This window comes from Hirundo rustica, chromosome 8, assembly GCF_015227805.2.
Source record: "Hirundo rustica isolate bHirRus1 chromosome 8, bHirRus1.pri.v3, whole genome shotgun sequence".
Classification (NCBI taxonomy): domain Eukaryota; kingdom Metazoa; phylum Chordata; class Aves; order Passeriformes; family Hirundinidae; genus Hirundo; species Hirundo rustica.
This window is the reverse complement of record NC_053457.1, coordinates 17998188-18024080: the sequence shown is the minus strand read 5'-3', so window position 1 is coordinate 18024080 and position 25893 is coordinate 17998188. Positions and strand designations below refer to the sequence as shown.

General features: G+C 38.6%; 2 protein-coding genes across 4 annotated transcripts in view; one reads left to right on the top strand and one right to left on the bottom strand.

The window, feature by feature from the left end:
* The window catches only part of MAPK8 (mitogen-activated protein kinase 8), a 144671-nt gene that overhangs the window by 51934 nt on the left and 66844 nt on the right, over window positions 1-25893 (bottom strand). The gene's annotated exons all lie outside the window — the stretch shown is intronic.
* FRMPD2 (FERM and PDZ domain containing 2) overlaps window positions 2040-25893 on the top strand; it is a 46942-nt gene continuing 23088 nt past the window's right edge. Inside the window, exons 1-17 of the mRNA XM_040071293.1 lie at window positions 2040-2103; window positions 2935-3075; window positions 4899-5056; window positions 6478-6543; window positions 7733-7922; window positions 8784-8906; window positions 10674-10805; window positions 13132-13216; window positions 13704-13722; window positions 18118-18189; window positions 18861-19035; window positions 19800-19950; window positions 20047-20185; window positions 21081-21233; window positions 22586-22771; window positions 23662-23818; window positions 24598-24808. Of these exons, the coding sequence (XP_039927227.1) occupies window positions 2040-2103; window positions 2935-3075; window positions 4899-5056; window positions 6478-6543; window positions 7733-7922; window positions 8784-8906; window positions 10674-10805; window positions 13132-13216; window positions 13704-13722; window positions 18118-18189; window positions 18861-19035; window positions 19800-19950; window positions 20047-20185; window positions 21081-21233; window positions 22586-22771; window positions 23662-23818; window positions 24598-24808 (2222 nt within the window). The remainder of the gene's footprint in view (window positions 2104-2934; window positions 3076-4898; window positions 5057-6477; window positions 6544-7732; window positions 7923-8783; window positions 8907-10673; window positions 10806-13131; window positions 13217-13703; window positions 13723-18117; window positions 18190-18860; window positions 19036-19799; window positions 19951-20046; window positions 20186-21080; window positions 21234-22585; window positions 22772-23661; window positions 23819-24597; window positions 24809-25893) is intronic.

Below are 25893 nucleotides of genomic sequence, written 5' to 3'. Positions count from 1 at the left end.
AGAACAGGGAGGATATTTTAGGCTAATTTAGATGGTACTATCTCCTTCCATAGACATCAGCAAAATCAGCCTTTGACCTCAAAACAGGAATTGGCACTGGAAGCTCTTTGCTACTTTTTCCAGTCACAAAAACATTAACCTCTATATTCTGGCCAAACTCCAAAGTGGGTGATTACATTCTGCTGCTCTAATTTTCCCCTGCAGGCTCAACCAGATCCAGCATAATTTCCTGATATGCAGTGTTACTGGAAAAAAAAAAAAAAAAAAAAAGTCCCTTTTTGCAAAGTTGCTGTCAATTCTTCTTTCTTGCCTCCTCATTTTTCTGCCTTGTCTTATGAGTTGTAGGTTGTTTGAAGGTCAGAATTGTTTGGTTCTGGATCACAGGTTTTACTAAACTGAGGGACCATGAGTATGGCCAATGCTACAATGATAACAGTATCTTTCCATCACTTTTACTCTCTTATATACACATTGTATAGCCTGGCTACAATTTTTTCCCCAAGCATTCATGCAGGTAGATTTTTGTTAAATATCACATCATGTTGGTTTGAAAATCAGAAGTCAAAACCACTCAGCATGTCCTGTAAAGATACAGGGCATTCTGAGTGTGTTTAAAAAACAGTTGCCAATTTGCTTGTAAAATATCACATTGCTTAACTCCACACTGATTTAAACCAATAATTTGTTAAAGAGATTATGATTTCCATGGCCATACAATCTAGTATTTTTTTCAAGAAGTTTGCACATAATTGATAACAGAATTCCTTTAATTCTGACAGTATTGATCTCAGACATTACTTTTCCTCTTATAAAAAAAGTTCACTACAAAAGTTGAGCATCTCTGGTCTAACTGCTGATTTGACTTTGGTTCTATAAAGCTGTAAGACCTGCACTTTGGATAGCTGCTTATTGAGTAACTTAAGATAGTTAGAAATATCAGCACTGAGATCACTTGGTATGAGCACTTCTCTCTAAAACAGAGGATGCAGTGCTCCTTCCCCCAGTATGGGCTCAAATAAAACAGCACTAAGTACAGTCTGATGGATTACCTATATGGAGAAGTCACCCAGATTCTGACTCTGGGGATGTGAATTGATTGCTTAGTCCCAGTACCACAGGGTTAAGTGAAATGCTATCACAGTAATTTATTATTAAGAGAAATGGTGATGGCTTAGATTAAGAAGATTTGTCTGTCTCTTCTAATTAAGGTTAGGCTTGTAAGAAGCTTTACTGCCCTTTGAAGCTACAGAGACTAAAATTAGGACTCTGGTTCTGTTTAAAATGTCACTAGGTTGGTCTATAATCCTGTAGTAGTTGCAACAAGGGATCACTCTTCCTATGTTGTGATTCCTTGTTTGCAAGCTATTGAGCTAGGACAAGACCCCATGAAGCAAAGTCTGAGCAGTCTATTAATCAGCAACAAGTTTCTCCTACAGGACAATGTAATGCTCTTGCAGTGACCCCTTGAAGACTCCATAATGAAGGGGAAGCTGGCAAAGCAATCAGCTGTACGACACACAGGTTCTGTTGCAGGCAGAGAGCAAACGGTGGCAGTAAGTGGGCTGTGTACAGACAGTGAAGAAGTTTAGGGGGGCAAGATCTGTCCTCAGGCTGTGAGTGGGCTGTGTACAGACAGTGAAGAAGTTTAGGGAGGCAAGATCTGTCCTCAGGCTGTGAGTGAACTCATTTTACAGTGGTGCTTACAATCCTATACAAGACAATAGCATCTCAGGCTACAGTTTCCTCAGTTGCCGGTCTACAGAAAATGTTAAAACCTCAAATCAGTAAATGGATTCTTTCTAATTTTTTTCATTATTCCCTATTTAGACAGCATCAAATGACCCTGTGGGGATGTTACAGGAGAGTAAGAGCAAAAGCTGCTCAAAAAAGCTTGGATTCAGTTTTCCTTACTGATGTGTAGACCTGGAGCAGCTCTTACTGGATTAGTAAATTACAGAAACATAAAATTCATTAGATGGAAAGAGCAAACCTTCTTTGAGAATATTTAGCTTGACAAAATATTTGAAGGAAAAGCAACCATGATGCTTCAAGTCACAAGACAGTTTCTGGCTGGCTGGGATTACGAAAATACTTTTCCTGTAGGTAGGACGTGAAATTATGATTCATTATAGAGTGCCTTGGTCTAAACAGTCTGATGCTGTGCTGCAACTGAGAAAAAACAGGGTGTGTGTGGACCCACATCCTTCTGCAGTGGGTCAGGTCTTATGTACATGTCAGATAGGACAGTATGCTGGGAGTCACTAAATTTCTATTCAGCAGTTCAAAAAAGGAGTCATCTTTTAATCTGGTTTAGTGAAACAAAGCAAGTTGATATGTATATTGGAAGGGATAAACTGCAAGTACTGAGTCTAAGATATGTGAGCAAGAAAGTCTCTCATCAGTGAATTCATTAAGAGAATTTACCAGCTTTTACTGATCAATCTGCTGAGCAGTGAATGAAATTTAATTGCTCTGTGGCACTCTATAAACTTTTCATGTTACAAGGCATATCTTTTGCATTGTCTTCTTTTTTTCTTAGGTAAATTCTTACAAGTTTTTATAGACAGAAACATCCAATTAAGCAGCAAAATCAGTTACCTGTCATTCAAATAACCACTCACAAAATCTGAACAGCACATATTTATGAAGGACTTCCTGAGTAAAAACTATTTACTCCACAGAACCTTATGACTGGTTTCAAATAATGAGTAAAAGGTCTCAAAAAGATTGCAGGAGGTCACTTAGTTAAGTCCCCTTTATTTACTCAGATTAACACAGAGATAAACAATACCTACCTATTCTAAACAAACAAACAACAACAACAACAAAGCAGGGCAGTTCACAAAGTATTTCTTACTGTGAGAGAAGGGTACAGCTATAATCAGTAGGGCTTGTCTTGGCAATTCAGTCTACTTTAGTGTGTCCAAAACCCAGTATCTACTGCAGCAGGCATGAGCAGTTCCTGTGTGACATTGGCCGAGGTCCTGTGGGCAAAAGGAAGCCCTCTGGAGGAAGAAGAAATATGGGCACTCCTCTACCTGTCCACAATGCAGCTTCTGGAGGATCTTCACAAAGGTGAGGTGAAAGGTATCTTTTTTGGAGTTCTTTCTGTTGGAAATTACTTCTTGAGTTACTTTAATTCTTTTGAGTTTGTTTGTTTGTTTGTTTGTTTGTTTGTGGGGGTGGGGGGAGGGAAAAAATGGCACTAAGAGCATATTGCTAACATAATTGAGAAATCTTTCAGTGCTGTTGGGATTACATGCTGATTGCTCTACCTACATAGAAGGTCTTCACACAGTTTTGGCTTTTTTGTTTTTTGGTTGTTTTTTTTTTTTTCAAATTAAACATCTGGTAGTAATTAATCTAAGTACAACTATATGCAAACAGAAGGGTCCTTCCTAAAGTCTGAATAACATGCACCCAGAGAAAGTGCAGTGCCAGCTAGGCTCATGTCCTTCAGGGACTGATAGAGGAGGACAGGCAAATCCACATGGCTCTCCATTCAGCTAGTATGAGACTTTTATCCTTGAAGATAATAATGTGACATCATTATGATGATTGCTTGCCAAGCAGGCCAGCTTGAGAGAGCACAGAGCACAACTGAGCAACAACAAAAAAGCACAGCTGAGCAACCTATAACATTTTGAGCATTGTTTATGTGAACGGGTACTCCTTTTGAGGGGAGAATGGATGAGATATGTTCTTACCTCATAAGCATGTAGAATCAAAATACGAAGTACAAAAACAAGTGATGTGTAACGTCTACTATAGCGGGAGGAGTGCAAATTCATCACCAACTAGTTTTTAATGGGCTGGAACACTATAGCAGGTCGACTATACCATCAGTTCTCTATTAACTGGTGTTATAAGAGGAGATAGAATAGCCCAGGAAATACAAGCACAAGGAATGTGCAAAGGAGTGAAGCAGAGAGATACCCACCTGGAGAGGTTCAGCACAGGTCCATCTACTGACTCTGTGCCAGACACTAAGTTGACACTGTGCTCTTCTGATTGCTGACTAAACAAAAAGAAATTTTAAAAAAAGATAATTGGCCTACGTTACCTATGCTGTGCCTGATCAATTTAGGGTATCAGAACATGAAAACTAAATCAAGAAGTAGGTATGTACAACCAAGCTGGACTATAGGCTATGTGTAAGGCTGCTAAAACTTAGTCTTTAGAGAGCTCAGGTCTGGAAGTGGTGCCAAGCTGGAGTCATTCTGAAGCAGAATCCACAGTGCTCCAGTTTCTTGGAGCACAAGGAAGGTTACCTGCCTCTGAATAGCATCATCCCAGTTGAGTAAGGCATATCTCTCCACATCTTTCAATTGCAGCTGCACTGTTTCTGGAATCAGCCTCTTTTCAAAGATACTACTGCCACATTTGCATGGTGCAATAAATTGTGCCAGATCTCACAATGGTCGGCACCACTTGCTATAGCATATTCCCAGTGTGCTGGGGCACTGCCAAGTTAGCCAGGAATGACACTCATTGGCTGGCCAGCACTACAGAAGGCCAGGAATTCTCCACTAGGCTGAAGTAAAAGCTGGCTGGCTTTTCCTAAAAACAGAAAAGCTTCAAAGCATGTGTGACTTGTATTTGCATATAACACTACATAAAATGTGGAAGGAGCAAAAGAGAATGCTAGCTGAAGGTAACCATGGTCAGAGAGCCGAGCGATCACCACAAGGCAAGGCCACAGTGACAAGGCAAGTCTGGGGTCAGGCTGGGATGTCAGTCTGTGGGTCAGGACCAATAAGGTCCCCAGTCAGGCAAGTCATTCTGGGTACATCTCCAGTGATGAGTTTGGTTATACAAGTGAAATGCCAGAAATATGATTTTCTGAGTGCAGTGAATTCAACACTAAGATCTCCGTTATCTACTTCAACATTTTTCAGACCCTGCCATCTTTGTGATTTGCCCATGGTCAGTACTACTGTCTGCTGAAGGAAATTTGTCCTTCCAAAACAATGTGTCTCAGATAGAAGCTGCCCCTTTCAGCCCACCAGAATTGCTCCACCGCCCAAGTAAAAACCAGCACTTTGGACTAACAAAGGTGAGCTATATTGCAAAGTGCATCTTAACAGCACCTCATAAAGACAAACTTGTGGGTTTTAATGCAATATGCCAGACACCTACTGTCACATCCCATGTCTAATAAAACTAATTGAATTAGGCTGTAGTTAGAAAGATTTACATGTATCTTGCAGCTTGCCGTTGGATTAGCATGCATGTCAACATCAAAATCAATTTTGAACATCAGTCCCACAGGCCTGCAGAAATGTATTATTTGCAAAGGCTCACAGAAAGGAAGAATATTTCTATGAAATGGTGTTCAAGCAGATATGGTAATTGTAATCCCAGAAGCAGCAGGACTGTACCTGTACAATCAGAGGGTAGAAGCAGTCCCAGGAAGTCAGAAATATGTTCAGCTTTGTTAACAATTTATTTTTCTTCTCTCTGAAAAATGAGTCTCTCTGGAAAGACAGTAAGGTACAACATTCAGGCACCTAAAAGTTCTAAATACCACTCAGACCACATACTCCCCTCAGACAGAACACAGTATTTTCAGAATCCCACATAACTGACATAACCCCTTAGACTCTAGGCAGAAAAAGAAAGCTGTGGGATAGGGAGCCTTATTCCAGTAATTATTTTCCTGCATATATCTAGTCAGTCCCACAGGTAGGGGAGAGTTTTAATCAGCAATGGGAGAGCTTCAAAATTAAGAAAAGAGTTCAAATTTCTTTCCCTACACCTGGCATCATTAAACAGAGGGCAGCCTGGCTCAGCCCCTCAAGATGAACAGTAGTAATGATGCCAAGATGATTTTTTGCCTTTTCTTTTATATACCTTTTATGTATCCTCAGTATTCTTAGCATGCATACTTGTAACTCCTTAAGTCTAATAACTTAGCATAGTCCTTGTATTGTGTTAAGCCAGGAGACCAAACATCCCCAAGGCCTCATAGCAGGAGGCTGGAAAACCCTATACCTTGGGAAACCAAGGTCTTCTCTAGAAAATATCCTGTAAACTAGAGATTTGGCCCATCCAGGGGGGATATCACACCATTCATCCAGGCCCCCATTGGAGCATCTTTGTTAGATATGCTAATTTGTAAGGTCTATAAATTGTATACATGATCTATCATGTGGGTGCATTGCAACGCATGCCACCTTGCCGAAACAGTGCACCATAAGAATTAAAATACCAAGATAAAAAACCCTTATCCTTTTACTGTGTCTAGCTCTCAATTTTTTAAGACCAGGAAAAGGCATCACTAATTGCATGCAGCCTAGTCCATAAGCTAAGAGTCACTATTTTACTTTTAGATAGGTTTAGTCTAGTTTTTTAAAGAAATCATGTGTGATTTCTGCCATTTTGTGACCAAAGACACAAAAAGATGGTGTGTCTAGTATGAGGCTTTTCTGTACTAAGTATTGATTTTACACAGGGCTTCCCTTTCTGTTTTGACAGATGCTGGTGTATTCCTTAGGAATGACCCTCTATTGGTCAGCAGATTACCAGGTTCCTCCAAACCAGGCCAGTAACATAAACATTTTTGTTTTCTTTTATTCTGGTAGGTTCAAAGAATGAGAGGCATAGTCTGACGTATCACTAAGAGGGGCTTAGGGTTTTGGACCTAGAAAATAATTGAAGAGCTCATGTCAAGATCTAAGCTTCACCAAAAATACCAGTTCACACAAATCAGGGAATTTAGTTGGAGCTCATCTTTCCTTTTTTTCTTCTGTTTCTTCAAAAACTAGAATTGTTCTTTCTAAGATTAATTGTACCTTGGTTTTAATGGTGAAGATTATTTATTCCAGGACAATTAGGAATTACCCAGGGAAGTGGCTGAGTCTCATCCCTGGAGGTATTTAAAAGATGTATAGTTGAAGCACTTTGGGACATGATTTAGTGGTGGACTTGCTGGTGTTAGGTTTATGATTACACTCAATGATGTTAAAGGCCTTTTTCAACCTAAACTATTCTACGATTCTATTATTCTAAGATAGACAGGACTTAAACAAAAACATCATGTTGGCATGATTGTGGTGCTGTGCACATTTATGTGCTTTTTCAGAAATGGGATGGAAGAATAAAACTATGTGACTGCCCTTATTTCTGAGCAAATTCTATCAGCATCTCTGCTAGCTGAAATTATAAATTTCTTGCTTATCCAGAATCCTTTCAAAGACTCATAATGCCCATTTTGATTCATTTCTATATTGATGCTTTTGGTTGTTTTTTCTCAATCTGGCAAGCACAGGCTTCTAGTAGATTTAACCTCCCTGTCACATTCTAAGAGAAAAAGCTTTATAAGCTAAATGTCCTTAAAATATAAGTATCTGGTCTCTATGACAACAGTTTTGGCTGATATAACTCCTCACCTTTTTGAAGCTAAAGCTTACATATCTTACTTCCACGAATTGTTGATTCACAGTCTAATTAACGAAGCTCTGGAGCAAACTGAACTGTCACCAAGAAGCCCCTAATTGGGCTGACGATCATTCTCAATTGAGGTCAATTCCCTCCAAGGCTATCTTGGATCCCACTAGAGGTTCATTCAGTGCTGTTATGCTGATTGTCTGGAATTTTCCCAAAGTCTACAGGAATTCAGTGCATGTTTCTCACCCAGAGTGAAAAGCTTACAGAAATTCTTGGTCTCAGTTTACACAGGATTTCAGCCCCCTGGGAGATGTCATTTAACAGTACCTCTGTTTTGACTCAGTCCCTGCAGCTGGGTGACCAACTACACACACTCTTGCTGACACTCTGTGAAGATCTGCCACATAGAAGACTTTCTCCTGAATCCATTCTGGAAGCATGTGAAGCACATCAGAATGAATCTGCTTCCTTACCAGCAAAACTCTACATAAAGAAAATGGTTCAGTTTGCAGTGGGAAGTGTCAGTGAGGTAGGTACTGTTCTCATACTCCAATCATCTCCTTTTCTATGGTGAGAGAGATGCACAGCAACACGGGACACGGGTAAGTGATTGCCAAAATTAATGCGTGTATGGATTAAGGAAGTGAGATTTGGTTCTGAACTTCTAGGTAGAAAATTGTCTGGGCACGTGTACAAGACAATAAAGCAATGAAGCTCTCTCACACACCATTTCTACACTCCTGGGAAGTGATCGAGCTTTTGTACTTATGGTATCTTAATCTCTTTGGTTAGTACTGAAGCAATCATAATCTTTACAGAGACTCCATACTGGCCAAAGTAAAGGACTTTACACAACAGTAAAGATTCTCCATTGCCACTCTGGTTTCAGACTTTCTTCATGAAATTCAAAGAAAGCTCATTTACATCATGTTAGGAAAATAATTCATTGTCCTTGAGTGGAACTGAATATTTGCTGTGCAATCAAGCCTGGCCACATGAGGTCTTAATATAAAAGCATGTAAGTTTTTTCAAAATTTGATATATCAAAAACCATTTTAGTGGACAAGCTGAATGACAATGGAAGAAAAAACACCAGAAATTTTTTTGTTCTCAACCAGTATTCACTAAGATTCTGAGAATAATTTTTCCCTTGCACTCTTTCTTACTCTCTTTGCTACTGTAACAGAGGGTGTCTCATCTTAAATTTAGCTAGCATGAGAGCATAGAGCCGACATATTCAGTCCCGCTTTGTGCTAATCCAAGAAAAAGAAGTTGTTTATACAAAGCAAAGCAGCAGCCTCTGACAGCCAGAGGGCAAGGATCACTTCACTATGAGAGTCTGAAGTTCACTTATCATATGACATTGACTTTGGATATTACTGCCTTCTAGACAGAGCAGGTGGTCACCGAAGACAGCACAGCCTCTCAGCTGAACAGAAGTCATGTGATAAGGAAAAGACTGCATGAAAAAATATCGGACACCTCAACACTGTCATCCCAGATGAATTTTCACCAAGGTAAAAAAAGATTTGTAATCTCAACTCTCTAATAAGGATACAGACAGCCTTTTCTGTGTCTTTCTCAAGGCAGAAGGGTAGTTTAATTTCGTGCTGTAGTGATTACATATAGTGTTGGATAGGATAGTTATGGCTTTACATATAAATTACTCCATGATGGAAAGACTCTGAGGCAAGTCATTGAGGTTTCTTTTCCTTATTTCCACAAAGGACAGTAGTCTCAGGGCTGTGAAGCAATGATAACAAAACAGCTTGCACAGATTTGACTCTTAAATCACTTTGTACAAAACCTGTGCATATAAAACTCCTCTACTTTCAAAACTGCTTTTGTACTTTGTATATGCCGGTGTATTTCTGAAGGTGGGATTCTAGGAGGTTATCCTCCTGCCATGAAGGAATATATAATCAAATCTTTCCTATTTGATTACTCAAGCAGAGATTTGTGGTTGGTTTTTTGGTTTTGTTGTTTTATTTGTTTGTTTGTTGTTGTTGTTTTTAGTTTAATTTTCTATTCAAAAGACATTTTATAAATGAATTGCTGGAGTGATTTCAAGACAAGGCCAAATCTGGCTCACTATATAAATAAACTAGTACATACCATTTTTTAATTTCATTTGACTAAGATCAAGATTTATTATCCCTCAGAGTAATTCTGTAACTATACCTTTTTCTAGTGTCTACACTGTACTGTTCACTTTGACAGAGATCTCTGATTTTGGGGCAAGGGGAAAGCTGGCCCAAGCTATACAGGATTTTTTGGGATATGTTCAACATTAGGCATATAAACAATACAATTCCTATTCAGCAAATCATACATATGCTCTGAAATTAGCCAGAGTCAAACACAGACTTAAATATATCTAGAATATTTCTATTAGGTATTATTGATTATAAGAAAAGGCAATTTTTTTGAAACATACAGACAAACTACCCCTCAAGCTGCATCAGTTCACTTACTCAAGAACTGAGTTTGTAAATTCACACTTGCAGAAGTAGGTTGAAATTCTGCTGCTGCCAAAAGGGATGGCCCCATTTTCAACCCCATATTAGCCACAAATTCCTGCCAGTTTCCTTACACTGGTTCTAGGAATTATGTATCTGGTGTGATCTCTGTGTTTTCCAGTAATTCATGTCGCTCAACCTGCTGAAGGACTTCAACAAGTTAGGGTGTCAGTTACACTGAAAATGTGTGAGCTGCACTTTGCAAGACAGAATTCTATTTCTTCCTTTGTTTTTAATTAAAAAATATGCTTCCGAGATTCTGTAGAATGGCAAGAGAGAATGCACCAAGTTAGTGTGAAGGAAAAATATGTACATCCTAATGAATTAGGATGACCTCTAAATGGAATTTCTGCATCTGACTCCGGTAGTGGATTCTGTCTGGGCATTGTCCACCCTGCACACAGAAGAAAGTTGTTGTAGCTCAAGGTTTTGGACCTCAGTACAAGGCATATGAACTTTGCAGGTTATCTGCACTTTGCAACCTTTCAGTTAAACATGTAGAACAGAATTAATGTCTAAGATTTGTTTTATATGGAATAGTTGAGAACTATGAAAACCAATTTTGGTCAGAATAAGATTATGAAAGTAATAGAATGAAGTTACCAAGCTTTTCTCAGTCTTTAAGGAATTGGAGTCAGTGTTGGAAGACAGAAGGATGTGGACTATATAAAAATTAGCCGATCCGGATGTTATTTACATTAACATGCAAATACAATTATTTATAATCGAAGTATATGATTCACCACACTTCCTTTCTGTTTCCAGACAAAGGGTCCATATTCATGAACTATAGTCAGTCAACAGAAGATTACAGACAACTCTCTGTGGATTATAGTGACTCTAATAGTATTTCTGAAAGTACATCTTTGATACTGTCTAACCCAGGACACAGGAGAGGTAAGATTTTTATAAAAGATTATGTTTGTGAACTATGTATTCATCTCTTCTGTCTCCTGAAGTGTGGGACTGGCCATGTACCAGGTGGTAGATACTGCTGTGGAACTACTGATTATGTGACTTGGGAGGTATATTTGTGCTAAGATGTAGAGAAGAAAGATACTTTTATATTAGTTTTTTTTTCATTTGTGTCCTATTGTAAAGCTATATATTCCTTGATTACCATTTAGCCCCATCACCTCTTTCTTGCTTCATGCCCCCTTTGCCAGGTAAAGCTGTTCAACAGATCACAAAGCCTGACATTATCTTTTTACCATGTGGAGTCTTGACACAGAAAAGGTGGGGCTACCCCACAAATGCATATGGTGGGCAATGTCTGAAATCAGTTGAATCTATAAATAATAGCTAAGAGGGAATGTTCTGTGAGGACATAATTCAGAGAGAAATTGGGCACATCCTGGGAAAAATAAACCATCATGTCATAGCCTCTCACCCCTAAGCCCCAGCCCAAGGATGAGGAAAGTGAGGTTACTCATGTTAATGCTCTCCTCCTGCCAGGTGCTTTTTTGAAGCTCCAAAATTGCAATCAAAACCAGCAGCAATAAAAACCGGAGACTGCAGCTGCTCCGTGAGTGACACATAGGTGTCAGTCACCTACACAGTTGCACATAGTGAGGGTAAACTCAGAACAGAACTATTTTGCGAGCACTTAAAAAATATTTTGGTCATAAAGTTGACAAAGGCTCATTCCAGTGACTTTGTGCATGTCTCATTCTCCACTGAAACACTAATAGCTGTTCATACACAGGATTTTGTAAGAAAAGATTCTAAAAATACATGATTAAATACAGAATGTGAGAGTTTGTCACAAACATTATTTCATAAAATAATATATTAAAAAACGCCACATTCTTCTCTGAAAAGAAATATTATCATCTAGTAGAGCACCATTACCAAAGGAGATCAATATCTCCATCAAGACTGTACCTTAGAAGCTCATTCAACATATAGTAAATCTAAAGGATCGACTTCTTTGAAGAATACTTGTTAATTTAATGCCAGGTGTGTGTTGGATTTGTGATCAAAGCGTGGCAGTCTGGCCACTGAAAGTAGCCAAGTTGTCTCACTGCTGTAACAGCTGATAGAGAAAGACTAAGGGGAATTTTATGTGCTTGTCAAAATATATTTATCCAATTACGTGAAAACAGGGCAAGCAGAGAATTTTGTAAGGTTTTCTCATTATAAAGCATGTAGTTTCAGAACACAGGATTGAGTCTTAACTTTGGTAACTAGCTTATCTCAATCTCACATTTTGTCACTACCATCTGCAGCTTGAAAAAAACCCACATGTTTATGCTTATTTTAGCAATGCGACTGTAGATTTTCTAGGTTTTAAAATTGCAGTTGGTTGGTTGGTGCACTAGAATTCAGTGTCACATTTTCATGTTGGAATTCAGAGCAAAATCTCTGGGTGTAGTGCATGAATGTTTTATCTAAATGATTGCTTCCACTGAGCTTATATTACCACCTCTATCATCCTGCTTATGTAATAGTCTGATATGCAATTTTTCAAATAAGATCAATGAAATGATCCAAGTGAAGAAAAATGTAACCTTCTCACCCTTTCCTAAGATTCCAAATATCTCTGCTGACACAAGAAACATTCACATTACCATTTGCATAACCCTCTCTGGTTCTGCCTCTAAATTTCAACCTTCATGTATTTGGACAAAGCAACACCCATCTACTCTGTAGCAACAGAGATGATTGAAGATGAAAAACAATGCAATTCCTATTTGCTAAGGACCCACAAACCACTCACTACTCCCACTATGTTTTTATTATGTAAAAACATTCACAATATATTTAACATAGCAAGTAACCAGTGTCATAGATACAATAATTTTAATTTTATTGATTTTATATTCTACTCTAATTAAGCCAGAGAAGTTTCATGGCTTTTTCCACCCATTTTATGCCTGAAAATAGAAGAACAAAAATTGGGCATAATTTCTGAAGAGAAAAAGCTGTTTCACAAATTACTCCCATACAGATGGAAATGACAGCCATTGTACCTATATAGCTGTTTTTCAAATTACATTCACATAAAGGGTTATGAAGAGGAAGTAACAATTATTAGGGAAGTGGGAATACTGCTGGTGTAGTATTCATTAACCTTATTAAATAGCCATTTATCATGTCCAAGTGAAGACACAAGAGAGGAAGCTACCAGCCTAAATTTCTTCCCTGTTGTAATTGTCCCAACATCTGATGCTGAGTGCTGCTACTATGGCTTGAATTTTGAAATTTCCTTTATTTATTTCAGGGAGAGTTCCAGAGACTCACAGATCATGTGATACCACACTTAGTGGGTCAAAGACACAAAGTAGCTACAAGCTCTTCATAAACAGGTAAACCCAATTCAGATTTTGCAAGATGGAAGATGTTTTATAACCAAGTGAAGCCAGCTACTAGTGTGGCAATGCCAGTATCAGAAAATGCCTGAACTGCCATCTGAGCCTGTTCTGATAATATATACTATTTATATAGAATAAATAACTTAATAAATACATAATATTCTATTATGTACAATAAATAAATAATATTCACCTAGATTTGGTTTGGTTCCAAGTGGAATGGTCCAAAAGTTCCAGTGAAATGGAACTTGAGCCCTGAACAATCCATACAAAACAAGAAAATTCAGGATTTCCACATTTACTCTCTACCACTGTAACCCAGAACAGCTGCCCCCAGCTGTGTCTCCACCAGGCAGGGAAACAGCACTAGTCCTCGGGGACTTAAACAACTGGGAAGCTACTCCACAGAGACTGTGAAAGGATGGATTTGATGATCTTAGAGGTCTTTTTCTAACCTTAATAATTATTTAATTTTATGAAGGGAAAAATCTGTTGAGAAGGTATGAATAGTGATTGCTTCCTGCATCAAGGCATTCTGCCAGAGTCCATATTTCTCCACATTCAGATTTTGCCTTGCTGTCACATTAAAATGCTGTCACACCTTATGTGTTCTGGAGTGGTTATGTCAGACCATGTATATAACCATAATTTTCATTTGCATCTCCACCTCAGTTCCTTAGATTGATTTTTCTCACTTGTGTCAGTCATATCCAGCCTTGCACTGCCACTTTACAGGAGGGTTACAGGTAACCCAGGGACACAAGCAGTAAAGCAGACCTTTGCTCTGCCATGAGGATTAGCCTCGTTTCAGCCATGGCATGGACAGCAGCCCCGTAGACACTGACAAAGAAAACTGAGAACTGTACAAGTGACACTGACTCCTTTTCAAAAGCCAGGGAAACACCACTGCTGCCAAACAAGAGTGTTCTAGACTGGGTGTTAGCACAGTGCAGCTATAACCATGGCTGTTTCCAAACAAAAAAGAAATGTAAGTACTGTCAGCCTCTAGGCACACGAAGACCAGAATCCCATAGTTAAGCACCATGTAATCCCTACAGACATCCCATTTAAATTGGGTTCTTGACCCAGTTAAATAGGAGTTTCTTCTTTTAACCATGACACGAATAATTGAGGCCCACAGGAAATGCTCAATTTAGATCAACTCCCAATTAAATGTGTCCTGAGTAAACAGTTTGAACTTCCTGATAAATCAGCCATGATAATCTGGACAATATGTGATATCGCAGTACAACTGTAAAACTGCAACAAGAGAGATCTACAAGCTGATTGAAGGATAGTGGCTGCTTTTGTGAAGAAAGAAGTCTCTGTCTACTTGTTTAACTACACACACATATATTTTTATGTGTGTTCACAGACATTTATATATGCATCATATATCCAACAATTATGAGTAACAGAGGATTTATTTACTGAATACTTCAGAGCAATTGCCATGCCTCTGACTAACAACCTCGATATGATCATAATATGCTTGATCTAAAATCATGCTCCCAAGAAGCAGCTCCCCATCTCTGCTGAAAGATGAACTCTGTTCTCCTAATTCCCGGCAAGCTGTTTCCCATAGAACTTCAAGGACTGTAAACCCCACCTCTGGTTGTAACCATCTGCAACTGAATTTCTACCACAGTCACCACCCTATTACAAGTACCATGACAGCAGTGGAGTTGGAATTACTTTGGAAATCACCAGTTTCCCATGTAGGAGTACAACCAACACAAAAATTAGTGATGGGTTTACTATCTAAAGCTTACTAATATCATCATGCTCAACCTGTAGGCAGACCAATTAACATAATTCACATCTCACAAAGTGAATCTTGTAAACAAGGCTCTGGTCTATATCTAAAGAAGACATAACTGTCAAATCTGGCATCTCTCACCTAACAGGAAGTGTTTTCCACAGGAAAAGATAGCCTTCTTAATAAAGAATCTTGGATTTTGAGCTAATAACATTTTTATGCTCAAAAAGGTCACTTCAGCTAATTTTGAGGCACGTTTCTTAAGTAAATGTTGATCCTTATGAGGTTGCATTGATAGAAACAAAAATAACTAGATATCTTTATAGACAGAGGAATGTAAAATACAATAGGAGAGAAGAGAAGAGAAGAGAAGAGAAGAGAAGAGAAGAGAAGAGAAGAGAAGAGAAGAGAAGAGAAGAGAAGAGAAGAGAAGAGAAGAGAAGAGAAGAGAAGAGAAGAGAAGAGAAGAGAAGAGAAGAGAAGAGAAGAGAAGAGAGAAGAGAGAACTCACAATAATCATCTAGTCCAACTGCCTGACGACTTCGAGGCTGACCAAAACTTAAAGCATGTTATTAAGGGCATCTCCAAATGGCTCTTAAAAACTGACAGGCTTGGACCGGTGACCATCTCTCTAGGAAGCCTCTTTGAGTGTTTGGCCCCTTTCTAAGCAAAGAAATGGTTCCTAACATCATCTCTGAACCCCACCTATTGTAGCTCTGAATCACTCCCATGTTCCCTGTTATTGGATACTAGGCAGAAGAGATGAGAAAATACTCCAGTCAATTTGTTAAAAATTTTTAGAAATGCCTTGAATAGTTTCCTGAAGTAGGTCTGCAATGTGCAAAAGAAGAAGATGAAACTTTGGCTTAATGGAAAAGCTTCCACATGTCTTTGGCATTTGTTGAAAAAATGTAATTAACAAAAATCCACCTCAACGAAACCTCACCTTCTGAACCACACAATCATTATTTTTTAATGGAGTGCATAGTATGTTTCATCCTGTAGAATTCCCGGAAGGGAATGGGGCTATACACTTTGCCTGCTGGCTTCACCAAATTTAAACCAGCTGGATCTGGCTCATCAAATGAAAAAAAGAAACAAACCTGACTCTATTGAATCAAAGTAGAGTTTAGATTTATTTATAAAGGGCACCAGTGCTATTACTCCTGTTTAATTATTTCTCTTTTTCTGTAAAGGAACATTAAGGAGCTTATAACAGACATTGCCTTGGACTTCATAGTATTCCAGTAGTTACTGTACCTTAAGCTCTCTGTCCTCCCCAAGCTGGTGTTGTGTTGATTGTTATATATTTTTCTCACTATGACATTTCCGTTAAAGGTCGGTGAGTGCTGTAGAAGAAATCCCAGGTGGAGCTCAGAAGAATGGCCGACAGAACCTGTTAAGCTTGGGCTCCACCTTCTCTGTGTCTACAAAGGACTACTCAGCAGCTGCTGCATCACAGAAATGTTTCTTTCACAGGAAGGAAAAGGTAAATGATGAAAAACATATAAGCTGATTTTGAAATGTAAATATCACTACAGAGAAGCCTCTCATCTAATTTTTGTTCAACAGTGATATGCACATTAGCTACTGAGTCATTTTATCAGATGGGTATTCTAAATTGACAGACTCCAAATCAGGCATGATCCAGTTGTGCTGTCAGAACTGAAGGCAGTAAAAGCAATTGCCCATAAAGACTATGCAAAAGCTGATAATTGAACCCTCTCTGACCTACATAAGTGATTTCTGCAAGCATCAAACACCATATGGACTGTTTTCACTAACCACTTCAAAACAGCAAAAAAATTTAAAAATTTACTGACACACTTAACCCAAACATTTGGCAGCCAATGGTGCTCAAAGATTGTTGGGTTTTTTTGTTTTTGTTTTTGTGTTTTTTTTTTTTTTTTTACAGTGTATGTCTGGTCAGAAAGCATAGGCTGGCAGTGAATGTGCCCAGACAGTAGTTCTCCTAATTGACTATTCCGAGTTGTGGTAGGACTCTGGTAAATGGAAAGGATAATGTTTCTTTAAAAGTTGGATTGCAAAAATTCAGAAATAAGTGAATCACAGAAATCTCCACCATGATCCTTCATATGGAGTTTTCTGTTGTGGAATAAGAAGGGACAGGTTTCAGGCTGATGAGCCCTTTCATCTCTTCCCAGTTCAGAAGATCGACAGTGACCAGTGACAAATATTTGGTCATGAGCTTCAGTTAGACACTTTGAAAAATTACCTTTATTCATATAAATTTTGTTTTAAATTTTATTATTATGATGATTTTTGTGGGGATAATAAAGGCCTTTCACAGAAGGAGTTCAGCAACTGCTACAACACAGTGCTAGTAACTCTTTAGTGTGATACAAACTGCATTTTCTGTTGGTAGGACCATACTACTATTATTAAATAAATATTAATTATTTTTTTCCTAAGTATCTAAATGGGCCAAGTTACTAAGCCATGGTGAATGGCTGGAAGGATTCACATCTTATTACTTGAAGACATTTAATTATTTCTGTCTGCTTAAGGGATCTAAAAGCATAGATGCATCTGATGAAAACCCAATATATAAAATTAGGTGAGGTGAATGCTCAGCAAGAAAAAAAAGACCTTAAAAAAAAGTTGTAGTTATTTGAAGTTAAAACAAAAGAATGCATTGTCTACTAATAAGAACCATCAGTCAGCCTTTATTATGGGGAAGAAAGCTCTGCATTTCAGTCTAGTTCCAAGGGAAGCTGGGCTTATTCAATCACAGTGGTGTGTATGTATGTGTTTACATGTCTGTGACTGTCCCCAGAGTAGTTTGGGAATCTAATGAGAAAAGGTCTCAGAATAAATTAAGTTTCTGTAAGAATCGTGAAAATAGGTGCCTTGTAGATGAGATGGATCTTGATTAAGTGCTTTTACAGAAGAAAATGCTTCAGCATGAGTTTACTCCCACTTAGACTCTGGAGAAACTACACAGGAGTGACCCTAAACACAGAGAAGTCATCATTCAGCATTTGCACCTTATTAGACACTGGAGTCAATTAGGTCCAGCATACAGATCAATAGACATGGGTTTCATTGATACTTGTGTTTGGGATCTTCATTCCATTACAAAGACTTACTAAATTTCTAAATTACCTCCTTGCAGTTTTCAGGTCCAGAATTTATTATTTTGTCTAGTGAACCACCAGTGACCTTACAGCTCCCTGGATCAATTGTGGTAAGTATGAGTATTAAGTATTTAGAAACAATCCACAGACATTTTAGTTAGGGCTCTTATAAGTTTCACCTGAGTCTCAATCCAGTATTCTTTCCATGTCCTCCTCTCAAAATGAGTTAGTGTTCCTGCAAGGGTATTGAGACTTGAAAGGATGCACTTTAATTCTTAGTGCTATTTAGTTATTTCTGTTGGTGCAAAAAAAGCTTAATTTGTCCTTCTCAGCTAAGAATGCTCACTTTAGCCCTTTGTCTCACTTTTGAGACAAAGACTGTACAGCAAATCTGCAATATGATGTCTAGTTCTAAAGTATGGGACTTCTCCAGCTTGCAAGCACATACTTTATGTTTCATTAAGATAAGGTAGAAAGTTGACAGCAGACAGCAGTTAAAATGAGTGAATTTGGAATTAGCTCCAAATCTAGAATAACCCTGGTGACTGCAGAATTTGAGTATGTTCAGCTGTTTTGTTGTGATTCTCTGGGTTTTAAAAAAATTAGAAATGTTTGTGATATCAATTTATGAGAAGGGAGGCAGAGAATAGCATGGTGGTGTGACCAGTTCCATCAGGGTATATAGAGAGAGGCTACTAGTGGGCCTCAGTAATAAAATGCTGTGGGACTTGTATTGCTTGTACTGGGCACTCATTCTTCATTCTTTCTTGTGTGTTCTTAGACTAAAAAAGGGAAATCCTATTTGTCCCAAAGGGATCTCAATGTGATTCTACTCAATGGCCAGTGCCTTGAGGTGCAATGTGACATCAAGACCAAGGCAAAAGATGTTTTCAACACTGTGGTGGCGTATGCAAACTTGGTGGAACATTTCTACTTTGGCTTGGCTTACCTGAAAGGTAAAGAGTCAGCTAATACAGTGACAGCTCTGTCCCTCAGTGCCTCTGTAGTCACTTTATCAAAGAATTCCAGTAATATCCTTTAAGAACCTTAGGTAGAGGCAGATAAAAGCTTGTGCAAAAGTAAGGTATATTGGTTTAAACTGCACTGCACTGATGTAAACCATGTCTGCCCTAGGACTGTGCATCAGCACAGCCATACGACATTTACTGGCTGATATTCCCAGGCAGAAAAGGCTGTGTCCCAGCCTTGCACTCTAGTAACACTGAGCCAGGCAGCTCCAGCAGAAATTCCAAGAAGCACTGCACTGGGAAAGGCTGTCTGTGTTTGTTCCTAGATATAAGTGGGAGTACAGGTTCAGCTAGGTCATCTACCCGACCAACATCTCCCTAGTCCCCTTCTGATGGCACAAACAGCTGAGGCACTGGGAAAGAGCACACACCTTGTGTGTAGGGAATGAGAATTACAAAGGGGTGCAGAACCTGAATGGGGAGAAGAATGCACGCCCCATGAATCCTTGAGTGATTTCATAGACACCATACGAATCCAGCATCTAACATTTGTAATGCAAAATTACGTAATGTCCTATGTTCTCCATCAAAGGAGCAATAATTTAAATCATGACACAGAAAAGTAAATCTCAGCTGATATCTCCAATCCACTTTATTTTTTATTGCTGGTGATACACTCTATGAAGACAGCAGAACTTTAAACTACTGAAGTATATCCAGGTTTACCACAGAACCCAAAATTCTCATTTCAGGTAAAGAATTCTTCTTTTTGGATGAGGAGACCAAACTCTACAAAGTAGCCCCAGATGGCTGGAATGACCAACCCAAGAAGAAAATGTCCATCATTAATTTCACTCTCTTTCTAAGGATAAAATTCTTTGTCAACCACTTCAATGTTATTCAGTAAGTGCACAATTCTGCTGACTGAATGAAAAGCAGTAGCATTTAGGGATACCATTCAAAGCTCTTCCTGAGTTCCTAAACCATTTTCTATTCCAGGCACGGCTTGACAAGGCATCAATTTTACCTGCAGCTTCGTAAAGATATTTTGGAGGAGCGATTGTATTGCAGTGATGAGACTGCCCTGAAACTTGGCGCTTTGGCTCTACAGGCAGAGCTTGGCAATTATGCTTCTGAGGTGTGGAGAAATAATACAGTATTTCTCAGAGGTCTCTCTCTACAACTTTTGAGGCTTTTGTTTGTCAAATAGCATTTAAAGAAGAAATGTGAATAACAGAGAACTTCAGTTAAGTCCTCCAGATGAGTCCTTCAGACTTAATTTAAAAAATTACAAAATTTTCCTGATTACGGAGCAGTAATGAGCCAGGTGAATTTGCCAGGAAATATGGCAGAATGATGAGAGAATCTAGGTTCTTCATTATTGATAATATGTCCTAAAACTCCAGAAAATTGGTAGAAAGTTTCCAACACAGGCCCAGCTTGAATGTGTGGAGGGGTTTAATGAGATTAGTAAATAGGGAAGAGAAAAGCAAGTGAGCACTTCAGGATTCACAGCTATTTTATGTGTAGGCTCAGATCTGCAAGTTGCAAAGACAGGAAGGTCTCTGACTGTACATCTGAAGTAGTTGTCCTAGTTTTCAAGAGTCTAGAAAACACCCATTTATGCTGTCTTCCATACCTTCAGCTATGTAGATCAGTGTATCTCTGTTAATTGAACACTGGCTGGTCTGATCCATGTGCTCAGATCTATCATGGCAATGGGTCCTCCACTGTAGGTTGTACAGATGCAGCTGTAGCTGTCAGCTCTAAGTGCAGGACACCTGTAGGCCCAGCTCCTTTCTCCCCTCTGCCCAAAGAAGTGGTGTGTACCTTGAGCAGCTGCCTGAGCACATGGACAAGAGGCAATTTGGCTGTCAGGACACTATGTGCTGTTCCCACTTTCCATTGGGAAATAGCAGCAGGGTGACTTCTGCAGATGGGTCATCCTGAAAATGAAATGTAACGAATAAGGAAAGCCAAGAAAGAACAAAAGGCTCCCGTCGCTTTGGTTTTTTTCAACTTTTCCCCCACAGATGCATGGAAAGAGCTATTTTCGTGTTGAAGACTACGTTCCAGCAAGTCGAATAGAGAAAATGACCCTGGCATATGTACAGCGAGAGCTTGCTAAATTACATCGTATGAATCGCTCCCTATTTGAGGATGAAGCTGAACTAGAATTTTTAAAGGTAACTTGCCATACCCCAAATACTATTTATTAATTTTGAGGTAGAAAGCGCCTCTCTGTTTACCACTGTCTATATTTTTTCTTGCCTGATACAGTGGATTTTAGATATGGTGAAAAAATTTGAATAGTCAATAAAAACCTCAGGATTTCATTCTGCTGTAGATACTGTCACTTATCACTGAGAGCTTTTATAACACGTTTTGATGTATTTGCAGCATTCTAAGGCTTGATGTAAATTTTTGGCATGCTACCAACATGTCTGGGCTCCAGAAGATTATAAAACATGAGAATAAGCACTTTTTGGACTTCTGAAATTACAGCAGCTGTTCAGCCCCTTTCTAAACATGTAGTGATTGTTTGTTTGAAAGTATCTGTGAAACCTGGAAGTGAGGAAGGAGTTATCAGAAGTATTTTCGCACTTGACTGTTTCTCTAGTGCTCTGAAGTGTCACAATGACATGGGATTTAACTTTTTTCTCTGCTAATTTCTCTTTCTCCCCAAACCTCTCTGCTTTCCAATAAATGAAAAATATCAGGGATTAGATAATGGATAAATACCAGTAGTCATTTTGCTGCAGTGTCACATGCTGTTATTTATAGCATCTTTTTAGTTCAGTTGCTATTTAATTATATTAGTTCCTCATCTAACAGTGTCAGTGCAATTGAAGAAATAGGTTGAAGCTTAGCCTTAATGACAGTCCCATCATGCATGGCAAATCCAATGAAGAAAAGCAGCTTTGTTAGTATCTGTTTCAATGAATACGTCTGTAGAAGGAGCCAACACATCATACAAAGTGAGAAAGACAGACCCCATGGCGAGAGCATGTAAATTCCAAATATGAAAGGGATTAAAAATTAAAAACCCAGATTCAGCTAGTGATTATAGATGCCCCAGTTTTCAGGCCCTGAACATTTGTACTATGGTTACTTTCTGAAAAAAAAAGATCTTCTTAAAGTGTTTTATTTTGGTCACTGAAAATCTCTATTCACAATTGAAAAGTCATTTGAGGATTCTACAGTAGCTTCCCAGAAAGAAAATACAAGGTTTTAGGATAAATTCATATTGGTCTGCAGACCAGACAGTAAATCCTAATCACATTCTATATGTGAATAAGGAATATGGTTCTGTAAAGTGTCTGAGTCACATTTTAACACTTCTGTGGCCAAGTACAGGAGAAAGACAGACAAGCATGAACTCCGAGAACCTCTGGGTGAGTTGCTCAGAATATAACTTGCATTAGACAGCATGGGCAGACACTGGCTCCTCAGACACTCAAAAGCATTTTCTCCTCCTAATTTTCTTCCCATGATTCTTTTTGAGTAAGGTATGGTAAAAACACTTTTTCTCTACAAGGTGACTCAGCAACTTCCTGAATATGGAGTGTTATTCTATCGCGTATCCCAAGAGAAGAAAGGAACAGAAGGGGACATCATCCTGGGAATCTGTGCCAAAGGCATCATTGTCTATGAGAACAAAAATCATACAAGAATTGCCAGTTTAAGATTCCAGTGGCGTGAAACAGAGAGAATTTCAGCTCATGTGAGTTGGAAATAACTGAATCTCTTCTCTACCACTTTACTGCCTTTCTTCGTGTAACTTTGATAAATTTATTAAATTCAGAGAGAGAATTAGAGTCACTCTATATGGGCAAGTCCTTTCTGAAAAGAGTTTAAAATCAAAGCTAGATCTGCATGTGAATACAAAGATACTGAGTTTTTTGTGAGCTATAGTTCTGCATTATTTATGCTGCAGCCAAAGACAAATTACTATAAAACTCAACAATCTGGTGCTGACTGTTACAGAGACTATTCCCAATTTCCCTATGGCATATTCCTTATTCATTCCTCTCTTGTCTATACTGCTCTTGTCTTCTGTTTTTCTGCCTATGTCATGGGAACATGTCTTTCCCTCTCCAGATCTCATTGTCCCCATCCTCATCTCTTAGTATATTGATGTCTGTTAACAAAATAGTATTGGTGACAAGAGTGTGACCCATTTCTAAATGGGATTTTGACATTAGAGGTATATCAATGTACTATTGTACAGTTTAGGTGTCAAACTGAATCACATATTTCCCAGTTTGTTAGCTCTCCAAAAATGGTCCTTCTCCCCCGTGAAGATATGTTCCTTGTCATATTAAATTTGTTTAATAATTTTAGCATCTGTAGGGCCAAATTTTGCAGTTTTAGCAACCTGCTATCAATGCATTCACTGTCCTAAGGCTCTTGACTTGCGACATAGAAGATTTATGATCCCAATGGCTTACAAGTGTTGAATTTACAACAGACATTTACTGCATGCAGGAGGGATGCAGTCAGGCATAAATACAACAGAACAAACCAACAAGATTATATAAATAAACTGTCAGTGCCTCAGTGTAAATGACTGATATATGAAGCAACCTGTGCTTTTTTTTCTTTCCCCTTCAGAGAAAAAAATTCATGATTGAAAGCAGCTTTAGTGGCAAGAAACACACCTTCATTACTGATACAGCAAAGACATGTAAATACCTATTGGACCTCTGCTCTGCCCAGCACAAATTCAATGCACAGATGAATTCTAGGCAACTTCGACAAACGTCATCAGGTGAGGTATAATTGCACTTTTGTTACAGGGAACGTAGGACAAGGTTATGTTTTAGGTAAGGTACATTCACGAAATCTAAGAATTAGAACCTGCCACCGCAGTTTCACTCTGCTTCAGTTGTTTCCTACTACACTGAATGTTAGAACAGTCTAATTTGTCTGATTAAGTCTAATTTGGCACATGTATGTTAGTAGGCAGGTGTCATTAAGCAAGTGGTAGATTTCACAGAAAGGTAGACAACTGGATAGCACATGTTGCCACCAAGATGGTCTTCATTTGACTTCATTTGTGCAGATGACTCAGTTCCTTGGGGTCTCACTGAACTTCAGAGAGCATGTGTTCCTAGAGTTCCTGTCCTCTGGAATATAAATATACTGGAGTGGAAGGCCTGTGAAGGATGAGAAACTACCAACCTGGATAATTTGGCCTCATAAGGCATGTTTCTCATACACCAATCATTTACAAAACACAATTAACAGAAATATTCAGATCTAAATTATACAGGTTTGTACATTTCACCTGTCTTTGTGGAAAATGCATTTGTAGTATAATTCACAGAAATTAAACCTAAATGCAGCATATACTTTTTATAAAAGAAAACTCTTTCTACTTGCCCCAAGGCCTACGTATCCTCAAGGATAAAAGAACAATTATACCTGTAATGTCAATACTTTTTCTGGCACATTAAAAAGATTTTATTTAAAGTTCCTTTGAGCTTAAAAAGGCGCGATATCAGCGGATTTGTCTTTGCTTCTTCCCTTCTCTTGCTTGTCTTTCAGAGGACAGTAAATTTTTGGAAATAGACAAATCAAATTCTGCATATGCAGCTCAGCATGAACACCTTGCCCTTATTCAGAGACTGTCTCGCTCAGAGAACATGCTCTACGGAGCAAACCTGGAAAACCTTTCTGCCGGTATGATGAGCAAATCTTGTGATAACCTCAGTGTGGAAACCAACAACAGGGCTAGAGAAAAAAGCAATCTTGGCAGGTAGGTTTGCTTTTTCTCTCTGAACGTGTATAAGAAGATTCAGACATAATTTTTTTTTTTTTTAAGTTCTTGTGGTCACACAAAAAGGTCTGGGGCTCTATGGTGCCAACAGTAATGCAAATGCAGGCAGGAAGTTAATAGACTAACAGAGCAGAACTTGATAAAGAGTGACATTTAAATTTGTACCAGACTCAAGAAGAAAGCACTAATTGGGTTATGGGGAAGTACAAAAATGAGGGAGAACAAATGTAAAATCTTTCATATCTGTGTATCTTCACTGGAAATTACCGTATGTGAACTAATAAACCATTAGAAGCTGGTTTTGGTCAGGAATGCAGAGATCATTACTTAGTTGATTCCTCCATGTCCAAGTGTGCAAATCACAGGGAACAGCGCAAGAACTTCTCCCTCTTTGTTTTGGTGCATTCACCTGTGTAGGTGGTTACTATAACTGCACAGCCTCAAGGCCTTTGATGAATTCTACTGCCTTTTAGAATACTAAGAGTTAGAATAGAGTCAAAGAGAACATGAATTACCAGAAAAACATTCAGACTTGGTTTTGTCTAAATGGACGTCAGGGTTAAATGAATCATAGTGGAAACTATGCTGTGTTTTCCTGATACCTGCAGTCAGCTCAGTGCAACACACAGGAGGAATCAGTCAGGATATGAGTGGTCTAATGGCAGCTGTTATTACCTTTCCCCTAAAATGAAATGTCCCAGAAATCAGAATACTCTTTGAAAGGCTATAAACCCGTGCATTCCCAACTTAGCTCTGACAGACTAATGACAATGAAGAGTGCTAAATACCGCTGCTGTTTTTTTCCTGTAACACAGTCTTCCTTTCCTGCTATCCAGATCTTTATCAGGGCTATCCCAGTCGGAAATGCACATCAATTTGAATGGAAAGCAAAGGAGTTATGACTTCCTCTCCATCCATTCAACTCAGAACACAATCAGTGGTGAGTATAATAATCATAAAGAGAGACAGAACCCTGCCATGTTTATTGTTTCAATAGAAGGAGACCAACATATATTTTACTGACAGATTAAAGACTATCCTTTTTTTCCTTCTAGTCCTGGAAA